General features: G+C 28.4%; 1 protein-coding gene across 1 annotated transcript in view; it reads left to right on the forward strand.

The window, feature by feature from the left end:
* LOC107449925 (neural cell adhesion molecule 2) overlaps positions 1 to 24,615 on the forward strand; it is a 458,476-nt gene extending 433,861 nt beyond the window's left edge. Inside the window, exons 11-14 of the mRNA XM_016065606.3 lie at positions 7,790 to 7,881; positions 8,039 to 8,178; positions 21,517 to 21,753; positions 24,564 to 24,615. Coding sequence (XP_015921092.1) covers positions 7,790 to 7,881; positions 8,039 to 8,178; positions 21,517 to 21,690 — 406 coding nt within the window. The 3' untranslated portion in view covers positions 21,691 to 21,753; positions 24,564 to 24,615. The remainder of the gene's footprint in view (positions 1 to 7,789; positions 7,882 to 8,038; positions 8,179 to 21,516; positions 21,754 to 24,563) is intronic.
* The last annotated feature ends 1,535 nt before the right edge of the window (positions 24,616 to 26,150 follow it).

Here is a 26,150-nt window from a genome sequence, read left to right on the forward strand (position 1 = left end):
TTAATATATTCGCAATTAATTTACATTTTTTTTTATACTTTCGTTTTTTAATCGGTCTTTTTTTTCAATAAGTTTTGTGTAGAATGGAGAATAGTTCTTCGAGTGTAATTTTAGTCTAGTTTTTAGCTCTTCGAGTCTAATTTTTAGCTCTTTGAGTCAAAATTTAGTCTAAATTTTAGATCTTTGATTCCAATTATGCTCTTTCAGTCTAACTTGTAGATTAAGGAATACAAAAAGAAAGCTAACACATGCTATCAAATTTTTGCCATATGAGTTAATTGATACTTTCCAACCTACACAGATTTACTTTAATTACTCCTCTACTTTCTCACTTTTTCACATTAAGCATCAAATAGAGGTAAATTCGGTTTACAATTTAAAAGTCAATTTTATTTCTAATAAGGAAAAAGATTTTAATAAACTATCCAATACAAACCAATGAGAGATTTTGTTTTATCTCTTAAAAGTAATGAAATCTATAGGCTTAAACATCTCATTAACAAGTTTTCTTCTTCTAATTTACACTTTAAAAATCTGTTTTTATCTTATGAAGGCTAAAAGGAGTAAAATTTTGCCAAATAAAAATAAATGTTTAGATAACCTGCATTTTGCTACTAGCTTTCAAAACCTTACTTTAGTTATGTTACAATTTCAGTATTATATTTGATAATTTTAAGAATTTGATTCCATTAAAGGTGTTTGACTTAATTAAAAGCTTTAAATATGTTAAAACTCTTGGTAGAACTATTTTTAATCATAACAAAAAAGGTTAGGAAAAAGAATATATCCAAGTATCATAGTCATGCTGAAGAAGAGAAATATTTGAAGTTTAGACTTAAGAAAAAACGACAAAAAGAACAAAATTCAGACTTATTAATCTTATATCAAAGGCTTGTACGGCATCGAATTGATTTGTGTGTGCAAATTTGAAGATAAAGTTTTATAGTTAACCATCAACTTTCTCCAATATTCAATTAAATGACTAATATTATTCAATAAGTGTTTATAATTTAAAAAAAATTATTGAATTACAATTTGTATTTAACTTTTGACCTTTTATTAATTATAAACTTTTAATTATCCAGCATAATATATTATTTTCTTGCGCAAATCCAGTTTTCGGGCCAAGTAAATCGACAAAATAAATATGGTTCTTAAATTCAATATAAACGTGCCTTAAAAATATATCAAATCACCGTCTATTTACCTTTTAATTTCATATTTTGTAATTAATTTAGTTAGGAAAATATTTATAAATAATTTTTCTAAGTAGTCAGTAAGTATATTATATCCATTCTTTCTTCTCGCTTTAATGTTCCCATTCAGTTAGCATTTTTTTTTTCTTGAATTGAATTTCTGTGATATTTTTAAATTTTGTTTACGAACAGGTCTTTTTTTGGTGTTTCTCATACTATTGTATTGATAATTTTTACTTTAACTATATTAATACAATATTAGAAAGCACTGTATTTGTAGATATAATCGTATGGGCTAATGACGAAATTATGTCTTCCCGATGTTAATTTTTCTAATTAATACTTTTTTTTGAAAATTGAAATTTTTAATTCTTTTTTTCTTCTTTTATACAAAACTCATTTTTCTTTTTTTAATGTTCTTTATGTTTTTAATTTCATTACTTTCTAAGTAAAAAATTGCAATACATAAATCGAAATATTTGGACAAAATGGGCATAAAAATAAAGTGTAGTAGGCATCTAAGCATTCAATAAACTACAAAGATAAGTTTCTATAAATTTAATTTTTATAAATTTAATATGTTATTTTATGTGTCAATGCATTTACAAAGAATGGAAATTCTTTAATCCAGAGATTTTAACTGTTTTTCTCTTTTTTAAAAATAATAATCAAAAACTTCGGAAATAAGAAGAAAAAAAGTTTTTTTCAAACTGTCAATGATTCAATAAGCAGCACAGAATTGCAATGCATCAAAAATATTTAAAATATTAAGCCATCTATTTCTTATTCCATCATGGAAAATTCGTTGAAATATTTTTCTTTTGTTAATTCATCAAGTTGAAAAATTATGATGTGTCTGAAAAGCTGAAAATATCAAACTAAAATTCAAAAAAGTTTTAGAAATAAAATTATTTTTAATATGTGAAACATAAAACTCAAATGTTCTCTTGTCGTAATAAACTATTCCTGTTATCTTTCTTAATCAGCAGCAAAAAAACAAAACTCATTTATATACGTTATTGTAAAACAGCAGAGTTGCGAACTCATATTACAAGAAAACGCCATCATTAAACAAGAATATATCTTTGAATTAACTCATCATTTATGCAGTTTTGTCTTATTAAAATTATCATCTATAATTAGAAATGCTTAAAAAAGTTATAAGTGCAGAACATAATTTTAATTATTTGCATTCAATTAAATATGTCTATGGATATTTATGACTAGTTTTATTTATGTTAAGTAAAGTCATAAATTTATACAATTATAGCGTTGCTACGTTAAACTAGCCTTTGAACTTTTATTTTCAATCTAAGATCTTTTGTTTTAGATTCGGCAACACAAAACCATGCCACTTTCTGTATTTTTTAGTTTTTTATCGAAAAATATTCAATTCAAAAAACTGAAATGTTCACACTGAGAAACTTAAATTTCGTCTTTATATTTTTAGATTATTAATCGAGATTTAGTTACAGTAATTTTAAAAAAGAATTTTGCACATAAATTTGAATTATTTCTTGTGCACTATATACATAATTCAATAAAGAAAAATATTTTTCAAGAAAACATATTTTTATAGTATGAATTTATTTACCTTTTCAAATATTCCAATACATTTTTAAATACATTAAAATATATCGTACAAATTTAAAATTTTGACTACAGAAAATAATATCTTTCTTTTAGTTTTTAATTTAGAAAAAATATACATTAAACTCTCTCTATATATGAAATGTATACCAGGCAGCAATGGGTAAATCAGATCAATAAAAATAAATTAAATAAAAAATCTTCAATCATAATATACTTTGCGATTGCTAACTTTATATATATAAAACATAATTAAACTAGGTGATTTTAATTTGGACGATACGAATTGCTAGAATATTATGCTATGAATTGCTAGAATTCGTATCTGAAACAAAATAATTAACAATATCATATCTCCAGATATTTTGGATTAAATGAGGCGATGGGTTCCATAAAATAATTCCCCAAAAGAGAAAACATTCTTATAAAATGGTTTCAAGTTGACTTCAAGCCTTTTGATGTAATTGCCATCTTTAATCTAGAAATTACAATGTTAATTAAAAGTTTATTAAACACAATTAGAAATTTATATACGTTTTAATAAAACCTGCAATTTTACGCTATATAACTTTAAAATGAAAATTCTTTCACTAATAGATAGCAACTGTGCAAATGTGAGGATAATTTTCAAGTTGCTATTCAAAGCAAGCAATTATTTTTTAATCTTCCAGAATAGAATATATTGTTTGCACCATTTATTTCCGAACTTTTGTAATTATTTAAAACTTTAGTTAGAAAGCTACGCAGGTTTCAATAAGGTAATTGAAATAAAGCATTGCTTGAAATCATTTTTCATAATTAATTTCTATTCCTCTCAGTACGTAGTCAAACGAATAAATTCATCAAATTTCGAAACTAAAAATTAAAGTAATTGACTACGGAAACTCTAAATTTTCTATCTACAAACTCATTCTTTAGACTACAACCTACACGTCTTCATTTATCAAAAAATAATGTTGCAAGTACTTTTACAAGCGGTTTGATATATTTTACAAGATATAAATTATTATCAGCGATTTAAAAATGCAATGTTATAGCGATTCGAAGTAACTTTAAATATTTCATATTTTAAGAATCAAAAATGAATTTTTGAGATTTTCCTACAGTTGAATGAACAGTTTTAAAAGTAATAGTATATAACTTTGTGATCAAACTTAATTTGGATAAGTAAAAATGAGAGAAAGGAAGATTATTGACGAGAAAAGATATTGTTGATTTTAATTTGATAAATTGTTTTCTTTCTTCACATATTTATTTAAGTAATTGGCTTGTTAAAATCTCACAAAAGTGTTTTAGCACTGAAATATGTTCAACAAGCAAAATAATGCTTTTATTGGTATTTCAATTGCGTTTATTTTTTCTTCTTTTACCAGCGAAGTAAAAATAAATAAATCTTAGACAGCATAGCAAGGATTAATATAAATGTAAAATTCTTAGATAATCAAATTTAAGTGAAGATAAGATAAATCATCAAATTTAAATAAAGATAAGATAAATCATCAAATTTAAATAAAGATAAGATTTTTTTATTTCGATTCTGCATGTTACCGTTAACTTAATCAAACTACAAAACTTAATTAACCTAATCAACCTACTGCTCTGTTTCAAAACTACCTGAATATGATGAAATTTTCTGTGTTCCTGTTTCTAAAGGAACACCAGAATCTCGGTCACTTTTACTGCACCGCTTTGGTAATGATTTTGGTAAAATTAACAATAAAATATGATTATTGAAATAAAAGGCAGTAAAAATTGGTAATTTTATCATAATACCTTGAAGCATGGCACAAAAACCATATATTCGATTAAATTTACTGCTCTGTTTTGCATTTTTTACTAAGTGCGGGATAATAAGAACTATAATTTTGAAAACTATAATTTGAGGTAAACCGTATAAACCATATGAACCATACCATATGAACGAAATATAACCAAAAAATAACTAAATGAACCGAAAATATATACCAAATTCATAGAGTTTTTTTACAAAAAATGTCATTATCAAACAGAAGGAAAATTTTATCGTATTTTTTTCTTTGTGTAGATATAACTGATTATGATCTATAATTGTTGAAATAAAGAGCAAAAAAGAAAACGAAAAGAAAATAATAAAGCAGACCTATGTAAGCCCTCTAACCTTAATTCGCTCAAATCAAATCCTCTTAATTTTAATGGTGTATTTTATGCTATTTTTTTTTCATTTACATTAGTTCGTTTTTCAATTCATCTTTCTCTTGTATAACTTATGACAAAATGAGTGTACAGTGCTCATAATAAAAAACGTACCACCCAAAATAACTTTTGGTCTAATGATCGGATTTTTACGTTCTTCGGACTCAATTTTAAAGGGTTTTTCGAAGATATTTTAAGTTCAGAAGATATTTTAAATTACGAAATCAGACACAAGACGTACTTTCTCTAGAATAAACATTTTTTTTTCTACGTATTTTTGACACCTGAGATATAGGGAGTAGGCACAATCTGGGAAATATGGTCAAAATAGATTGGTCAGAATCGTGGTCCAAAGATTGTATCCCTTAACGATCGGTTAATTTTCAAGAAAACAGTCATAAAAGTGATTTTTTTTTTTTGGCTTTTGTATTTATATTACGTATTTGATTAGTGCAGCAACTAGTTTAAAATAACCTAACTATCTACAAGTACCTTAAAAATATCTTGGTACTGCCATCTGGTGTGTAAAATGAGAAATAAAATGTTTTCCGGACAAAAGAAGTGAATTAGTTTTATTGTTATTGACGCGTTACTACTGAGCACTCCAGTCCGTCAATATCATTGAAGCGAGAAATAGAGGGCGAAACCTCGACCCGTCATTTTCACGGAAGCGAGAAAGAAGGGGTTAATGCTGATTATATTTTTTGCGTATTTCACCATATCTCGAGAAACTTTTTAAGTGAATTGAAAAATTTTTTCACACAACTATAAAATTTGTTTATACAAAGATAATTATAAGAAAAATTCAACTTTTAATATAGATTAATTATATTATTTAACACTGGCTGAAAATATTTTGAACAATAAGGTAGAACATTTTTCACATCATTTCGAATGATATAGTCTTACGTGACAAAATACAAAATTTGAGCGTAATCGGGCGAATCGTTCTTGAGAATCGAATTTTGAAAATGCGGCTTCTTTAAAATTTAATTTTTCAGGAACTATTTAACTGATTTCGAAAAAAATTTGTAGTTTGCTAATTTTATATTTTGTATTTAATTTCTTAAAAGGATGTTAAAAATTGCATATCTTACTACTTAAAATATTTTCGTCTAATATTAAGTAAAATAATAAAAAACAATAGATAGAATTTGCATGGAATTATATCTAGATAAATGAATTTTATAATAGTGTTGAAAAAGTTTTCAATTCACTTAAAAAATTTCCGAGATATGGTGAAAAACGCAAAAAGTAAAGTTAGCATTAAGGCAGGGGTCGCCAAACTTTTGTGATCATCGACCCCTATATAATTTTTCGAAATCTCCATCGACCCAAATAAAAGTAATTTTCTGTTAATTAACATAAAGTTCTGATCACAGTTCTATTCACAGTTCTATTAGATACTGTGTCTTTACATTTATTTTATCATTTTAAACATTTATTAAAGTAATATAGTACATTTATTATGTAACAATAGTTTTATGAAAAATATTACTGAAGTTTAAATACCTTAATATTTATTAAATAATAAGTAATTATAAATCAGTAGAAATAATGAGTAAAGTAACTACAGATTTATTGCTTCTTAATCAGTGAGATGGGTGTGCCTGGTGTTTTTTTCGCTATATTGGGTTCAAAATTGGTCAATTTTAATCTTAAATCCCCTCGAAACTCCACATTTAATTTATTTTTGTACTTAGTTAAGATTGAATTTACGTAACTGAAACCGGCTTTGACCATGTAGGAACTTGGAAATGCTAGCTTGAATGGCTGAGCTATTTTGTAAAGTTTTACATAATTTTGCATTGTATTTATATTTGTCCAAAATTTGCTTATTGATAAATTTTAAAAAAAGCGTCTTTTGCTTCAAGATCCGATAATAATGCAGCAAGCTCATCTTGCAGGTTGATGTTCACATTTTCAATTTGAGCAGAAAATGGCGCAATAATCCAATCAGGAATATCAATGTTTTCCAAATCAAGAAAGCACAGTTTAAAATCGTTGCTCAATTTTTGAAGATGACCTGTATATATTTCCAAGTCTTCTTCTTTTATTTCTAACTGTCGCAGTTAAGTTTTTTGAAAAATTCAAGCTCTTTATTTTTTTTTATCTGAGTGAACCCTATCAAGATGCTCTTTCATTTTTGACGGTTTCATGTAGTCATTTCCAAAAGTTTTTTCGCATAGAAGACACATGGGAATCGTTTCATTTGTTTCTTATAAATGATGTCTGAAGCTAAGTCAATTATAAAAAAATTCACAAATTTTACATACTCAATTAGGTATGTGTGATTTGCGTATTAAGAACTGTTTTTTCTATGATCCCCAATCGACCCTTCCGATTCGGATCGACCCCCATTCGACCCCCTGGCACAGATCGAGCCCCGATTTTGCTAAATAGACCCCTGGGGGTCTATATAGACAACTTTGGCGACCTCTGCATTAAGGGATCGAAATTTCGGAGCGCTCTCCTGACTAAACTATGGGGACCATATTTTCCAGATTGAGGCTAGCCTCTATGTTTTGGGTGTCAAAATAATTAGCATATTTCAGATGACTAAATAATTAGCATATTTCAGGTAACCCTCCTGAGCCATTAGGAATAAGTCTTAGAACGTGAAGATCCAATCATTAGATCAAAAGTTGTTTAGGGTGCGCACTGTACATTTGCAAAGACATTCATTTAAACACTAGACATTTAAGCATTCTACTTTATCAAAATATATATTACTATTCCATTATCAGCTTAGCATTATTTTTTTGATTAATTACCTAATTAAAAACCTATGATGCATTTTTACAAATGAAATTATTATCTTTTTGTTACAGAAATCCATCTAGCTCTGATCCCGACCACAAAAATTTTAACCACTGTTTATGTGAACACCGAGAAGAGGAGCAACTAAAGCATTTCACACCTGGTATATATGCTTACATTTTAACTAACCATCACAGTGTTTCAAAACTATTAATTAATGAATAAAAATAATCACCTTTATTTTAAATGTCTTAAACAAACATTTTTTTTCTTCTTTAATTAAATTAATACAAATTGACATTTTTATACATTTTTTTCAGATAGTTATGTAATCATAGAAAATAGCAAACCAGATGTAACAGGAGAAGCGACAGCAAAAACGGAAAGTGTATATTGGAAAAAGCTGCCGCTTGATTCATCAAATAGCGAAAATTTTATTAATCCAAGATTAAAAATTAAGGTAATAATCATTTTTTTAAAATTCAAACGTTATAATAATAAGATAGGGTGAATCTAACATATTCCTCTACTAAGTTCGAACTACGAATTAAATTATTGGCATATACACTCTATAAAAAAATCGACGCACCAAGAAGGAGTTGTCCGATTGAAACGAAAATTGGTGGATAAGAAGACAAAGTACAGAATAGTAAATGATTAAAATTTCAGAACAATTAAATAATTTATTGCAGAGTTACAGAAACAAGTTCAATAAGGTGCTGACCCACCTCTAGCCTGGATACAAGCTGCCACACGGCGTTGCATAGATCGATAAAGCTACCGGATGGTCTCTTGCGGTATTTCCTGCCAAATTCGATTCAATTGTCGAACGAGGTCATCAACATTCCGCGCCAGATGCAATCGCCTTCCCATCATATCCCAGACATGCTCGAGAGATCTGGTGATCTGGCCAAGGAAGAGTTTGACGAGCTTGCAGACAGTTCATAGCAACAAGGGCCGTATGTGGTCTGGCATTGCCCTGCTGAAAAACTAGCCCAGGGAGCAGCAAAAGGAACGGTAGCAAAACAGGTCTTAGGATGTCGTAGATGGAGCGCTGTGCAGTTAGTGCACCTCTAATGACGACCAAAGGGGTCCGGCTGTCAAAGGAAATGGCACCCCAGACCATAATGCCTTTTTCAGGGCCGGTGTGGCGTCCAATAGTGAAGGCAGGATCCTCCTCTGCCCTGTGCGTCTCCAAACACGTCTTCGATGATCGTCAGGTCACAGTTGGAAGCGGGATTCGTCGCTAAAGACTATACGTCCCCAGTCGGCATCATTCCAGCCTGATCGAGCCATGCACCACTGTTATCTGGCACCAAGAAGCAATCGGATGATTGCTACTTGGTGCGACGATTTTTTTGTTATAGAGGCTGCTTATTTGAAAGTTTGTCATTGGATGAAATTACATTTTTTAGCAATTAATAAGCTATTTCCATACATGTTGTAAATTTGAAACAGTGATTTATAACTGTTTGAAAGGTAATGAGTAATTTAATGTAATACGTTAACCTTTGCCATCTTCATCCAGCGTTCTTTGAAATGTTTCAAAGTTTCAAAAGGAAGAAAAATTATAGCTTTGTACAAATAAAAACGTTTGTGTTTGTCCTTTCTTTTAATATATGAAAATTTTTTCACCAAATTGGCAGTTTTTAAAAACGTTTCAAACTTTTGAAATATTTAATCTAATTGCCTTTTTCAAAGTCCAGATAATTCTTTGTTAAAAGTGAACATACATAGTTTAAAAATATAATTTTTCTAGGATAGAAAAGAATTTAAACTTTGTCTATTTTGTTTTTATTCGTGAAAAAGCTTAAGCAAACATTCTCTAAATATATAAAACCCATTTTTTAATCTTGATTCCGGAAAGGTCACATGTTCGACGCTTAATCCCACAGCAGAATTTTAAAACTTTATGTACGGAGAAGTGACATCATTGACAATTTTGCATATCATTTGATTATAAATTGCTTTCGGATTTTAAGTTAACATAATACTCAAACGCTCTGAATCTTACATAGCTTGGAAATCGATATAACAACTCATGTTTCCTCGTCTAGGGTTTAATAGAGCAGTACTCGAAGTACAGAGCTAGTCAAAGGGCGATGATGCTGGCTCTAAAGGAATGTTCCATTAGACACCGTGTAGATGAGATTTTTTTTTCAGTGTCGGGAGTTGCATACTAAATAAAAAAACACAGGATAATAGGATTTTTTTATATTTTTATTCTACTATCAAGTAACTAATTACGAAAACAAATATGAATTTTTTTCTTACCTATAATCTTCAAAATGAATAAGGAACTTAGTGGTTATTACTCTTGAAAAAGTGTATAGTTACTGCATGAAACACGATTTTAAAAGGTTATGATCTTTTGAATTCATAATTTAATGCATAACAGCGTTTATTTATAAATAGCAACAGTTAATAGCAATGTTAATAGTTATTTATAATTGTTACTAGGCTTGGAAACAAATGTTTAAACTGCGATCGCTTGGACTGAAGATATCTAAAAATAAGCTTATCCAACAATCATGCATAATCTTCTTCAAGCGATTTTCTTGAAATTTTGAAGACTTTCTATATAAATCCATGGCTTTTTCATAAGGTTTCTCAAAAAATTTCACCCCGAACTTCGTTTTTTTACCGTATTGGCCCTATCTAAAGCACCATTATGTAAACGAGCCCTAAACTTTATGAATTTGCCCAACGGAGATGAAACATTCTAAAGAAAGTTTGAACAAAAGACAAATAGTTTTGGGATCTGCAGGCAGGACTTGTTTTAAACTGTATGAGACCCTTAAATATAGAAACCCTTAAATATAGAAAACCCTTAAATATAGAAAACCCTTGAATATAGAAAACACTTAAATATAGAAAACTTTTAAATATAGAAAACCCTTAAATATAGAAAACCCTTGAATATAGAAAACCCTTAAATATAGAAAACACTTAAATATAGAAAACCCTTAAACATAGAAAACCCTTAAACATGGAAAACACTTAAATATAGAAAACCCCTAAATATAGAAAACCTTTTAATATAGAAAAACTTTAAATATAGAAAAATGTGCACGAAACAAGAAGCCAACATTCTTCTGATAGCTGAATTATTTTACTGATTTTCAAAACCAAATGTTGTGTATAATTAAGCAACAAATAGATAGAACAAACAATTGCTGGTTTGTTCTGGCTCTACTCGTAATGACATCCGGAATATAACGTTTAATCCTAACTTCGATTATCTCGAACGCACCACACATACATGCTTGGGATTTCTTTAGACTTATAAATTAAGACCAGGCCTTAATGTTTTATTTACTTGCTGTATGTAATATATTTATTATTGTCTGTAGAATATGTGATGTATTGTAAAATATTAGTTCCTATGCAAAGAGCAGTCTCATTCAACGATTTTAACCGCACGTGACATTTGATATCAGTTCATGTATTCATGAAGGAAATATCTTTTAAAATGTATCTATATCTGAAATACCTCAGTAACGAATGTGAATACATGAAAATAACTTAAAACATGAAAAAATCTGTCTAAACAAGAAAATTTAATTGGTCCTGTTTAGTAGAATTGCCTTGCTTACGTGAACATTTCATAAAATACTTATTCCATATTTGCTTCATTTCCAAGTATTTTTTTTTTTGAATTGTGTTAAAAGTTGCAGTATTTACAAAATAAAATAATGCGTTCGAACTTAACTCAAACAGAAGCAATTTTTTTTTGTTGAAATGACAGATTTCTAGCAAACTTACTTTTGAGAAATCCTCGCTATTAGAAGCACAAGAAGCAACACAGAAGAGTAACAAATCCCAAGCAAAGCTTACATTTGAAAACACAAAAAGTAATAACCCAACACAATTGAAAAACATCATCGATATAAATATCCCTTGTTAAAACTATTGAACAACTAAATTGATCACAATTAAAAAGTTTAGTCATTCAAAAATTTGCTTATAAATATATTATTTCTTATGAATTTCAGTAGCTAAAAATTACTTAATATGATTTGAAACAATACATGACACATATTTATCGACATACCTATAACTAAATGAAAAATATCCTTTTAATTTTTATTCCTTTATTTGCAAATACAGAAGACAAAAAATAATATAGCTTAGGGTTGATATTAATTTATTGCTTCAATCAAATAATCAAATAAATAAGTAAAATGAAAAATTTCAGTTTTATTAATATATAGCATATGTGTAAAATATTATGTGTACTTATATAGTTTATATGTTGGGCATGAAACTAGGCTAATTCTAAAACATATCAGAATTACTAAATAAATTACATTGAGTCTATTTAGTCAAAACGGTAATTTAAGAACTGTGCACTTTTTCATTATCTCATAACCCCAAGCTATTTTAGAGACAAATATTTAAATATGCAATCAGAAATGAAATTGCGATTTAACTAAGATTCAAATGGTAACTTATTATACTTTTTAAAATAAGAAAACATTAAATTTTTTGAAGATAAGCTTTTATGTTAATAAAAATTCTATTGAATATTTAAGCATTGATAATAAATAAATATAATACATCAGTGAACTATTTGTGTATTTTCCAGAAATATTAAATAACGAATTAAAAGTAATTGGAAAATAACATTAACTTTAATTAAAATCATTTTAAATGTTTAATGTTTCGTATATTTTTAAAGAACATGTTAATAAGTAAGAACTAAAAAGCAACTACTCAACGCTACATAATTTTGATAGCAATATTCTTTTTATAAAAATAAATACTGAATAATAAAAACCGCTATTTATAAAAGATTCTTCAGTTTTTTAAATCAATCTTTTAGGAACAAACTTATAACATTATTCAAACATCAGGTACATTTATTTTTATTATCACTTATCTTTATATCAGGTACATTTGTTTTCTGGTATAGGAACCTGCTTATAAAATTACCTGCTTATAAAATTTATTCTTGAATAAGTTATGCTTTCCAATTCCATTTACACATTTAATCCCTTTATATTTAATATATAATAAATTTTTATCCGATAGCATTATCATTATTATCATTATTATACATAGTATTAAGTTAAGGTGTTAGAGGTTACATAAAACTCTTAGACGTAGGATAATAACCTTACAACATAAAACTTCTCCAATTTAAAAAGAATAAAACAAATTTAACAAATATTTCTTTTACATTAGTGCAGAAAATTTAGATAATGCTTTATTTATTTTTAGCGATATAGCATTGACCAGAAAATATTGCAGTTTAAAAGTAATTACACTATGTTGTAATAAAGAAATTATATTATGTAGTAACAAGTTGTCTTTATATTTGTTTTCTAGTAATTACATTGTAGCATATTCTAGTCCCTAGTAATTAATTATATTGTTCAAAATCTAATCCAAAAGAAATTGTACATTTTTTCTATATTATCAAATTAAGAATTAGTTTTTTTATACCAAAAACATATTTTAGAAACTAAATAAACAACTTATAATTTCAATATTCAAAAATATTCATATTAAATAATTTACTTTCCAAATTCGTTTTTATTCACTAAAACAAAATTACGTTTATTTATGACTAATGCAATTAAAAAGTTACTTACGTAAATAAAATAGCACACTATATTTAATTTAATCGCACACAAGAGAACATCATCAACAAAATACAAATTCATTTTCTTATAACTAATTAAAAGACGGCCGCTACTATAAAACTTGCTCATCTAACTCCTTTTGGAGTTAATTAATATTTACGTTATATTTATTCTGTTGGTTAAAATTATAATCCGATCTGCAGGTTCAATTAGGAACAACGATATCACATTTCGAAGTAATGAAAATACTAGGCATTCTTCCATGAAGAATGCCTTGTATGTATAGCACCATTTTAATCTCCTTGAAAGTAACATGCTTTTTTTAATAAAAGTCAAGCAATGGATTAAAAATAGTATCGTAAATTCCCTAATTCCCTTAGTATGGAAATATGCCTTAATTACGTATCGCTCTCTAGACTCTATCTCACTTGTTTCTATTCAAATTTAGGGATAAAAGTAGGGAAGTAAAAAAAAATAAAAGGGAAAATATCGCAGGCATTTTCCTAGAGGTTGTTTGTTCCTGAAAGCTAGTTTTAAGGTATGTTTAATAGTGCAAACTGGAAAACTAGACTTGCACTTTCTAATTGAAGTTAAGTTCTAGTTTTTCGCTCAAGGGGGCAAATCTTAAGGGATTCATAAACTAGGAATCTCGGCATCATTTAGCACTATGATGCAATTTAAGTTAGCTTTTATTAAGTGCGTGTAAAAAATGTTCTCTTATTTGCTCTCTTATTACAGAATCTTTTTTCAATTTCGTAATTTCAATTCATTTTCATTTCGTTTAATGTTGTTTGCTTTGAAACTTTAGTCTATGCATCTACTTTCACTTTCAATTACCATCTTTTTAAGACAGTTAAGTCTTAAAAACGTAATGAAATGTAAACAGTATGCCAAACTGCATTTAATTTCCCAAACTTTGTAATATGAATTAAAATTTTAAAATTTATTTTCAAATTTTCATTTAAAACTATTTTTACTATGCATTGCAAACAATGTTTTATTGTCATTTTATCAATTTATACATACATGTTCTATATGAACTTTGTTACATTATTAATTTCGAGCAAACAGACATTATTGCATATATTATTGCATTTTGGTGAATTTAAAAAAATCTATTAACTTATATGTATTTTAAAATTGAATTCTGTTTCATACTTAAATATTTTTCAAAAAATTTAAATTGAAAGAACTTTGAGAAAAATGCAAGAATTTTTTTAAACAAAATTATAGCTATTTGTAAAAAAAGGGACAGTCATAGAATCTTTCGTGATAAAATCAATAGTCTCATTCAAAACAAAATAGTTTGACCTTATTAATAATTAGCATATATTAACTTTATTTATATGAAGCTTTAAAACCCCTATAATTTTCAGTTATAAACAAAATTTATATTATTAATTCTGGGTATTTTTTTGTCAAATATTAAAAAATAATATTATTGTTTACGTCTTTAATAAGAAAAATAATAAAATTAATTCCAAATGAATAAAAAAAATTGACTAACAACCGGAATATAAAAATGAATTGAATATAAGAGAACGGAAAAAATGAATGGAATATAAAAGAATATTAAAATATGTAATCAAAATAATCAATTTAAGATCGTTATTATAGTATACTAATATAAGTGACAAATTTTGTTTAAAATAATTTGTCTACTATTTCATAACTTCGTAAGAATAGAATCGGCAAAATCGCAAAAATTAATTGATTTTTCTCTAATTTTAAGTTTGCAATAGCTTTATTCCAAAAATAAGATTTCAAAAGTTACTTTTATAAAAGCTTTTACACATGTTTGGCGAATATTTTTAATTTTAAAACTGACTGAAAACGACCATACCAAAATTTTATAACAATGTTTGTCCAACATAAGATTAACTAAAGTTTTTAAAAAGCTGAGATTTAGAATAAATTTCCAGTTTTCTTTTTTATTTACTAAATAATGTTTGTTGATCAAAATTCTGTTCTAAAAAATAGAACTAATTGATGGTATAAAATGTTTTCTTTGCAATAAGTTTCTGTGTAAATGTAAAGCAAGGGATTTTTATAAATAAAAACATATTACACCAATGCAATGTGAAATCAAAGCTTTAATCGTGGCAACAGACTCTTACTGTCTCGTAGTTGGTAACAAATACTAAAATGGTCATGAAACGGAAAAATATTTTAAAATACGTTTAAAATACAATGAATTCTTGTTTTTGTCATATTGTTAAAATGTATTAGAAAAAAAGAAATTATGATGAAAAATTGACCAGTAAATAAATTTAGAAATATGCGTTTCAAGTTGTTTTTTCGCCTTAAATGCCAATTTTTAAAAATATTTAACCTTAGAACCTTGAGTAACTATATATTTGATATCTAGTTTACATTGTCTTAGCAAGACAACATATCCGGAAGCTATTTAATCACATTGCTTTATTTATGTGCAATGTATGCATAAATTTAAAAAAAAATATCATGCATTGACTGATACTTTTTTATTAAAATACAGATATGCATACCTAAGAAAAACACATTTTCTTATTAGATGCATGTTAGAATTTCAATACTATATATTAATGTCTTATAAATCTAAATTTCTTGAAATATTCACGCATCTTTTGTTCCACAGAATTAATTTTTCAACAATTATTGCATTTAGCTTTAAAGACAAAGTTCACTTTAAATGCTGAGTAAATATCTCTAAACATTTCACATTCCCGAAATTATTTCGTAAACGACTGACCGAAAGATTGCATACATTAAGTACGAAATATGAATATACCGATAAATTGCATTTACCATGACTAAAATACTTACCTATACTTTATTGCTTATCACCCACAGCGAACAGTGCGATGTGTAACTTTAATAATCCTTTCACACCACTAGCTTTTCTTCAATGAATAAAACATAAACCTAATTTATTGCCCCATTTAAGGTAGAGTCTGGCATAAATTTCAACACTTAATAAACCATCTCGCCTTTATTAGTTTCTTTTTTCCCCTCTTCCTTTGAGAAAGAGATATCGCCCGTTCTTTTTAATCTACCATCACCGCCCTTAAATTCGTCCTAGTCCCGTTTTTTTAGTTCATTTTATTTATTTTTTTTCGTGGAGCAGCCAAAATGGTCCAATATAGCTGAAGATCCACTAAATGTCAGTAGCTGCTCAAGGGGGTCTACAGCTTATATATAAGTCTGCGGGGAGTTATTTGGGGACTTGGTTGATTTAATAGGAATGTCTGAAAACATACCAAAATAGGTCTCAAGGGATAAAGAAATAGCCTCGACTCTGGCTCGCTGATGCATAGTCAGCTGGATGAGACTAGTTAGGTAAAAAAGAGGCTTACAGTAAAAAAAAAGGTTCTGTTGCATAGCATTGGATAAGAAAAATAAAGCCAAATCGTTATGCTTACTTTTTTCTGATCTGGAATATTTGTAATTCTTTTTATTCTGTAACACTAACGCAAACCGCTCCTAAAAAGTGTAGATAGTAAAAGAAATCAAACGTAAAAAATGTAAGGATAGCGTATCAAGAAATAGGAATGAATAATCCATTTAGATTGAGTTGTATTCTAATAGTTGATTTTAACTAAATATTTCTGTTTTTATAGAAGATTTAATAACCTTTTCTACTTTTTTATTATAAAAAGCCATAACAAATTTATGAAATGCTTACTAAAATCTACTGCGCTTACTAATTACTCCGACAAAAATATAATTTCAGGATGGAACAGTAATTTTGAAGCTGAGTAAGGTTGCTGCAACACTGTGTTAAATTGAATCATGCTTCCGTTCAACTTGAACTTTAGTGATCGTGGAATCAAGTTTAGGAAGTAAAACAATGTGAATTAAATTAGCCTTATACGTATAGAATTGCAGCAAATATGAAAGATACTATGAAACTTCAGTCCAATATGTTTAACAGTGTAGAAGTAGAAAAGTAACCTGATATTATCACATTCTCTCTATTGTTAAAACTATATTCTTAAATTTCATACGACCTTTCAGAATTGATAGTAAGTTAAGCGAGGAAAAAAAACTTTTTACTAAGTTTTGGCTTTCGAACTATGGGAATAGTTTTCTTTTGATTCTTCATTATTTAAACTTTAATAGCTAACAAACAAAAGCTAAAAAACCTAAAGTTCCTTATTTACTAGTGATTTCAAATTATATAAAAAATAATGGCAAATTTTTATAAAAAATCGAAATAAACTAATTGCATAAATATACATAAGGTGCAATTCGATTGTTAAAATATAGTATAAAAACTGACTGATGAATTGTAATATGTAGACTTGATAGCAATGAATTTAATCTAATAGAATTTAATCTTATAATATCTAATGAATTTAATCTAATAAATATTACTCAACCAATATTATAATACAGGAATTTTAAAACTTGTTACACTATATTGTCCAAAGGTCAGAAAGTTGAAACCTTTCATTGCTCAAATTAATCCTTCTTGAACTCGTTTCCACTCTAATGAAAAACATATAGAGACAATGCATTTTGTTTAACGTGTAGCAAATTGGCAACAATTGCCCAAACTGTTTTAGAGCGCCACGTTTCGACAAAAAGCTTAACTACTAGAGATCCATGAGTTAATCGTTTTCTTTTATTATTTTTTATTGAATTTAGAAAGTCCCTTGTAACCTTTTAGTTGCTTGTTTTCTTCCGCTTCTATGAAATACTTAGATGTGAATTCTGTTAGAATGCCATGTTTTGTTTTTGATGTAGACAAAAGTACATTTTGCATTTTTTTTTCATTTAATTCAGAACAAATGACATAGTTTTATAAATCTCAGCCATCATTATTACTTTTAAATTATATATATATATATATATATATATATAAGAAAAAACGTAACTTTAAAGCTAGTCACACTAAGAGAAGTATTTCATTCCTTTATGCAATACATCATCGTTCCAGATACAATCGTGCAAAAATAAATATATAACAGCAATTCTACATAATTACCATAGAGTGTCAACTATTTAATTCTATTGTTTAAATTACATGTTTCTTATTATTCCTGCTGGAGTGTGCTTAGCTCCGTTGGACTAAGGGGAGTTACTGTTTAACATGTATGATACTATTGCTTAGAAATTTAAAAAAATATGGTTGAATTTTACACCTAATTAAGCTCGCTGAGAATCTGCTCAGTGTAATTGTTTATGCACGGAGAAAAGAATTCTGGTAAAATTACTTAACTGCATTGTAATGACGTTTCCGGTAAAAAAAAAACTGTAGTTTTCACAAATGAAATTAAAATAAATGGTATTAAAACCATTTATTTGGTATTTGCTCCGTTCATATGGTGACAGATTACACAGAATTTTGGCTTTCAAAATTATAGTTCTTATTCCCATACATTTAGTAAAAATGCAAAACTGAAAAGTAATAATACACGGTTAGTATAAATGTATAACATGTTCTAAGGTATCATGATGAAATTATTAGATTTTACCGGATCTTATGTAACAATATTTTACTGTTAATTTTACCCAAATCGTATCCAAAGCACTGCGGCAAAAAATTACCAAGTTTTTGGTGTTCCCATAGAGCCAAAAACACTTTTACCGTATTCTATTAGTTTTAACCATACATTTCTTTCTCAATCCGATACCAGTATAGTATCGCTAAGCCTTGAATTAATTTTCCGAGAATAGAATAGCTTTTTCTAAGTGTTTCCTTGAAGAGTTAGTTCCTTCCATTCCATAGAAATATGTAGTATTTTCTAGCTTCAAGCTTCTTGTATATTTAACTTTTTCATTGCAATTTTTATTACTATAACATTTCATTAAAATAAGTATAAATCAGGTATCTTGCAACTACAAATACACATTTTTTTAGCTAAAACATTACAAACAGGATATAATCTCTTGCGTGCAAAACAATTTAGACTCAAAACTCAACGTCATATACTAAACTAAAAGTACATCAATTGAAAGATAAATACGGAAAGCAAATGTAAAACACTTTAGTAAGAAATCATCCATTATATTTTTAAAATGTTCACTTGAATTCTTTTTGTTATCCAAACTACTTGGCGGATGAAATAAAAAAAAAGAAGCTACTAACATTTTATAAAGAATACATGCCTTAAAATGATATTTACACAATTTTTCAATGTACTCGGGGGTGAGAAAACAAAAGAAAGGCACTTGGATTCTGAACACCTCATTAAATCTTCAAACAGGACCTCCAGAAACTCAAAATCGCTAAACAGTAAATGAAAAGAAGTAACAAAACACTCTCACGAAAGGAATGGAAGAAGAAAAAAAAACTATACAATATTTACTCGTTGTCATTTTTTCTCTCTGTCATTTTCTCTATCTTATCATTTTTGTCACGTAAACAAGGACGGCCCTGCTAAAAATGAAAACTTTTTGTTATTTTTTTTAACATAAAAAAAACGGAAGAGCTGCGCCCAAAAACTGAAAGATCGGAATCTAACGCTCTGGATTTTTTTTAAATCTAAAAAAAGGGTATTGTGAGGAAGACAATGAGAAAAAGCGACATTTTTCCGATTTTCTAAGTCTGATAGGTCTTTATGATTTATGTGTTCTGGGTCTTTTATACCTTTCGTTATTAATCATAACGTTTCTGAGCTTGGCGATCGTCTTTAGGACGATGGGTCTTGTCAGACGCCATTTCGAAGGTTTTTGATCTGAAATAATAACGGAGATGAAAAGATGGTACATTTTTTTTCCATAAATATATTTTTTAATATCTTTCCGTTCGTTTTTCAAAGTGAACAGGCGATGCAGCTTTAAATATTTCTTTTGTATGCCGGTAAGAACTCGTGACTGTGAATTATTTATGAACGTGCACTCCAGAAAGCGTAAAAGAAGCTTAATACTTCGTATTTTCCAACTTGGAACGTAAAATGCATAATCTTTCTGAGTGGTAGCTCCAATATTGACATATATTTTTGTTCATACAAATAATAACGACAAAGCATTGGACAAAAAATAAGAAAATTTAAAAGTAGCAGGGAGAAGTTTACACGGATTTAGTACACTGAGCACATTTAGTGCGCTGGAAAAAAAATAATGAAAAGTTACGGTAAAAAAAAAAAAATTACCGGTGTCACTACTTTTCTCTGGACATTAGAATTTATTGCAAAAACTTGAGGTTAAAGAGTAGTTAGTGACTTAGGAGTCACCTTAAAAAATGAACAGGATAAATATGAACCAGCACGCTGACCCTGGTACCACCCTGTTGTACAGTGAAGACAATTTGTAAATACGTAGAAAAAGTCGCCTTATTGTCATGGATTAGTATAAGGTCACCATAGCCATCAATATGCACTCATCTATATCTGCACCATTTTATCTTGTATAATTATAATGCAAGTGTTCCATTTTTCAGTGACATTTACCTCGCAATTTGGTGTATTTCTTACAATGTACTATTATCCAATTTCAGCTCCTTAAAACCAAATAAGTCTTCATTTAGATTTTATTGCCTACCCTTAATGTTTCCAAGTACAATGGTCGATGCCTAATTACAATTTTTCATTTTGCTACTATTGAATGTGAATTGTTTTTGCTAGATGTTGGTTCTTTGACCTCATATTACCTAATTTCCATTCTTTGAAACCAAATAGCTTTCCGATTTTCTTAGATTTTATTGCTTAGCCAAATGAAGAGTCGGTTTCATGCGTAATTTTCAAACTTTATTGCAATTTCATTTTACTATGAGTACTTTTTTGAATGCCGTTTCCCAATTGCTGTTTAAGTGAGATGCACTTGCTAAAGTTTTTGTTTGAGGTTTAATAAAAATATCCAAATTTAAACCATAAATAGCAGAAATTCTCAAATTTAAATAGGATGTAATTTTAAATCTGTAATTTAAAATTACATCTGTTATTTATCTAAATTCAATTAAATCTGTAATTTAAGCTGGTTAAATTACAGAGAAGTAACAAGTAATCGAGAGTATAAAGGCTTAAGTAATACAGAAATATGGTTCAATTTCCCATCTAACATCGTTTTCGCCTTGAATAGTACAATGTTTATACAGTGTAAATGCGATGGCATTTTTGAACATTTAGTGTTTCATCTTTGTAACTTAACAAAAAATATTCGTTAAAAATATGGGCAATATATCAATAAAAAACTAAGCTGCAGCTTGTACCGAAAAATACGTTAATTAGATATATTCAAATTGTTTAACTATTTTAGGGCTTATACATGTGCATTATGTATTTCAGCTTCCTCTGCAAACAGAGCTGGAAACACCTGACATTGAAAGAACGCGCACTTATGTAGCTAGTCCAACAGAGAGCTTCACGCATGGCAGCGCCATAATTGTCAAGCAACGGTCATCACCAAATGACCGGAGTCCTTCTTCCGTCAGCTTAACTATCAGACACACAGATGTTTAGCATAGAAACCATACCTATGGTGCCAAATAAATTATATGTCAAATTGTGTAACAAATCGAACTGGTAAGAAATATTTTCCATTATTATTTCAGAATAATTATCAAATCCTTAATTGCTATTGCAAATTGCAAAAAAAAATCATCGTAGCGATTGAATAATGATCTCGAAACTGTCTATATTCAGAATTTAGATTAAAAATTAATAAAATGGTTGTTCAAATAATGAAAAGAAAAATAGTTAGCAAATCTATTTTATAAACGGCAAACAATGTCAGGAAGAAAAGGGAGCAGGAAGGCAACATTTTCTTTCATAATATTAATTTATCCTCAAATCGTCATCTAAGACGCTAAGACTTTACTGCCTATTTTAAATAAAACATTTAACACTGTTCAAATACACCATTTCTTGTGTTATATTTTTTTCTATATTTTTTGCAATACACTCTGAGAAATTTTCAATAACATTAGGAGTTTTGGACATTAATAATTACGATCAGTTCACTTCTTCAAGAAAAAAGCCAGTAAACCATTATTGTAACAAAAAAAAACTAAACTCAGTGGTGCGACAGCCCATAGAGGGACAAGGCCTACTGTGCCCATCTCAGTTTTCTTGACCATGGGATCTAGGGTACAGGAGCAGATGTTCCGGTTAGATAGTCAGCCGGAAGCGGAACCACCCAGTGTTTAGTTCCCAAGCAAGCTTGGTACTCATTTATCGACCCACTAAAGGAATAAAAGGCTAAGTCAACCTTGCCCGGCCTAAGGTTCGAACCCAGGAGTGGCACGGTAGTGCGAAGGGCTACCACTCAACCACCGGGGGTCATTGTTGTAACGAACTTCAGCTAAATAGTTAGAGTCAATCCTTAATTTATTCAGTTATTATGTAAAACCTTTTCCACAGTCGTAGTATCATCAGACTACGGACACATAAGTCGAGAATTCAAACCCAGACGGAATTAAAGAATATCTCTCTCGCACTTCTCTTACACTGATGACCCCTGATAATGAACCTGCAAATCTCACTCGCACTTCGACAGATGACACTATCTATCTTAGACAGATGGCACTAACTACACTATTTTAACTTGATTCGGTAGTTTACGGTCGGTATTACTAGGAAAAAATTTCGCTGAGAGCAACGGGCATAATAAAATCCATAGGACGTCCATTGAGTTTAATTGTATCTATTGTATTTGTATGATCATGATAACTCTTTATAAATTTATATTTACGGTCAGTGATCGGAAAATTTTTTGCCAGTAACTAACATTAATCTACCAGTGAAAATTTTAGAGTGTCGATTTTAAGCGAATCATACTGAAGTTCTGTAAAGACCACTCTTAATATGTGTTTCTTTTGGAAGTTTAGAATCATAGGAAGTTCATTGAGTATAATTGTATGTATGGTATTTGTATGATCATGATGACTTTATATATATTTATATTTACCGTCGGTAATTGGAAACATTTTTGCCAGTAACTAACCATTATCTAGCAGTGAAAGTGAATCATACTAAAGTTCTGCAAAGACCACTCTTAATATATGTTTCTTTTGGAATCCTTGGCAAAAAATATATTCCCAAAGGGTATGCAAAGTTAATATTCAAGGGAAGAAAAAAAAAGCGAAAATTGCATTGAAACTTTGTTAGATTGCTAATTGAAACTTTAGTCAAGTAATAGTCATGCAGCACCTTTTTATTTCTTTTAGCAATCAAAGAGGTTATAATGTCTGGCACAATTCCCTTTTTCAACAATGAGTTCAAATTACGATAGAGTTCTTGTTTACCCTTGCTCAAATATCAATTGTAATTAGTGTAACAATGATACTAGAAATTTAAAGTAACAGTAATCCTTACCGTACATATTCTATGAACTATTGCTTGCAGAATTAAATGTATTTATTTCTTAAACTTACAATAAATTTGACTAACTCTATGACATAATTAGAGTCATTTTTTTTACTTATGAAACGCTCATTTAAGAAGAATACGCATCAATATGTTAAAATAAAAACATTTATTGTGTAAGTATTTTTTGTTCATTATTTCTATTCTTATTCATTTCCTCTTTTTATTTTATTTTATTATTTTATTTTATAACCAGCATTGGACAGTCGACCCATTTTTAAACTTAAGACTATCTTTTCAATTTGGTCGACTTGTAATTTTGAACCCAATACAGAAGACAAGGGCTCCTGCCTCTCAAGTATTGGAAGAAATATGCTTTCGTGGTGGACTTTTTGATGGGACTAACCTATTTTACGTCAGCAATGTGGTTGGTACAAGCCAACGTTGGGCTTCAAATCCAGTACACCTCATTAAAAGGCAAACCCTCTATCCCCTGAGCTACCATGGCTCTTCTCTATTGAAACCATGTCAGAATTCAAAGGGCGGTAGGGAGATTATTGTCATCTCAGAATCAATCAGAAAATGGATCATAATGAATGGGGAATGGAACTGCCCATTGTCACAATGAAGTTTAAAACCGTTTTTGATTTTAAGTTGTGACGATTTGGAATGTTAATTGTTAATGTTAATTGCCCAGAGAACAAAGGACATCCAGGAAAATGCATTCGGACAACCTAGCTTCCACGGAAACCTCTCGTGGTTAGACAGATTAGTCGGATCTAATCCATGATCCGTCTACCACTGATGATATTTTACGTCATCATTGTGGTTGGTGCGAGTCAGGGGCATAATTCGTATCAACACGCCACTGGTGGGATTTGAACTTTGGTCACATAATTGAGAGGAGAACACTCCAGAAATATAATCAAACATTAAATGGCGTTAATAATGACTAATGAAGATATTTATGTATAATTAATTATTTTTTTATTTCTTTTACTTTTAAATATATTATATTTCATTCACAGATTGCTGTGCTTCATTGAGGAATGAATTACTCATGTATGCATATAAAAGAAAGAAGACAAGAATTATGTGATACTGACAGTGTTGAACTGTAGAGACTATATGAAAATCGGTACAGATTCTCGAATGAGTAGAATATTGTGTTGTGAACAAATAAACCCATTTACGATTTGAAAATAATAAATGGTGCTCATCATTTGACTTTTTAGTACAATAATGAAACTTATGAAGAATTTCTATCATTTTTATAATAAGATCAAAATGTTTTCATGAGGATACAATGTGTTCGTTGAAAATAATTCAGCTACAGTGATTCATTGATTACTCTTTTCTTATCATCAAAAACATTATCATCAGGAATATATCTTCCTAATTCCAACAATTTTCTAATATTTAAGAATGTTATTCAGAAGCAAGCAAAAACATAGTGATATTTTATAATTACTTTGGAAAATTCAATGGTGATTGAAGCACGTAATTTAAATAATTACAAGCAAATTTAATCTTATAATTAAATATTAATCAAACTTGTGTAACTTGACATAAATAAAATTGAATTAAATTATCATATTAAGAAATTCAATAAACAAATACATACATTTACTATAGTATTACCTTTAGTCATTTTAAACAACCTTTAAAATGTTTTCATTTAACTTATATTTCGAAAATTGATATTACCGGAAATGTAATATCAGTACCTTTATGGTCTGAGTTGAATAACTTTTCTTCAAAAAAATATGATTTTTAGACATAATTATGACTTGAAATTATTATTATCCTTATTATTATTATTATGTTGCAAAAAATATGATTTAGTGAATGCATCGTTAAATCTAATGGGAATGACTTGGAAAGTTTGACTGTCATTTAAAATAAATATCAGTTAAAAATTAAATATACTTTTTTTACACAATTTTACTCCATTATGTTCAATGAAGCATTTAAAATTTCATTTAAAGAAATCTCAAAACACTATATGTATAGTCAAATATCATACACTTTTCGAATGTTTTCGTAACACATTACGAATGCTTTATTTTGATGTTTTTATATTCAATTTATAATTTCACTGAGGTTATGTTTGACAGCTAATTATTTTAGCTCTTTTTTCTATTTAAAATAGATACATTATGCAAACATCTATGTGACATGCAATTAAAATAGATTTTTATAAATTACAGTCAAACAAATTTCCTTCATAAGCATTTTCTATTAAATGTGCTCTGTGCTATCTAGTATTTACAGATAAATGTTAATGCTAGTTAAGCTGACAACTAGATAAATATTTCCAAAAATATTAAAAAATGGTCTGGTAAAATATCTTAATATTTAAAAATCAGCAGTTTTTTTTTATCTTTATTTTGCAAAATAAAATAATTAACTAAACAATATTTTCACTGTGTTAAGGCTGCCTATTTTAAAAAATATTTACTAATTATGTAATATTTTTTTTATTTTCAAAAAAATAAAGTTTAATAAATTAAATCTTATTAAGTTACGGTAGTTGCATAAGTTCATTGCCATAATCCTTAGGTAAACTGAGAGTTTATGCGGTCTGGACATATGAATTTGGCTGACATAAATAG

Source organism: Parasteatoda tepidariorum, chromosome 4, assembly GCF_043381705.1.
Source record: "Parasteatoda tepidariorum isolate YZ-2023 chromosome 4, CAS_Ptep_4.0, whole genome shotgun sequence".
NCBI classification, from domain to species: Eukaryota; Metazoa; Arthropoda; class Arachnida; order Araneae; family Theridiidae; genus Parasteatoda; species Parasteatoda tepidariorum.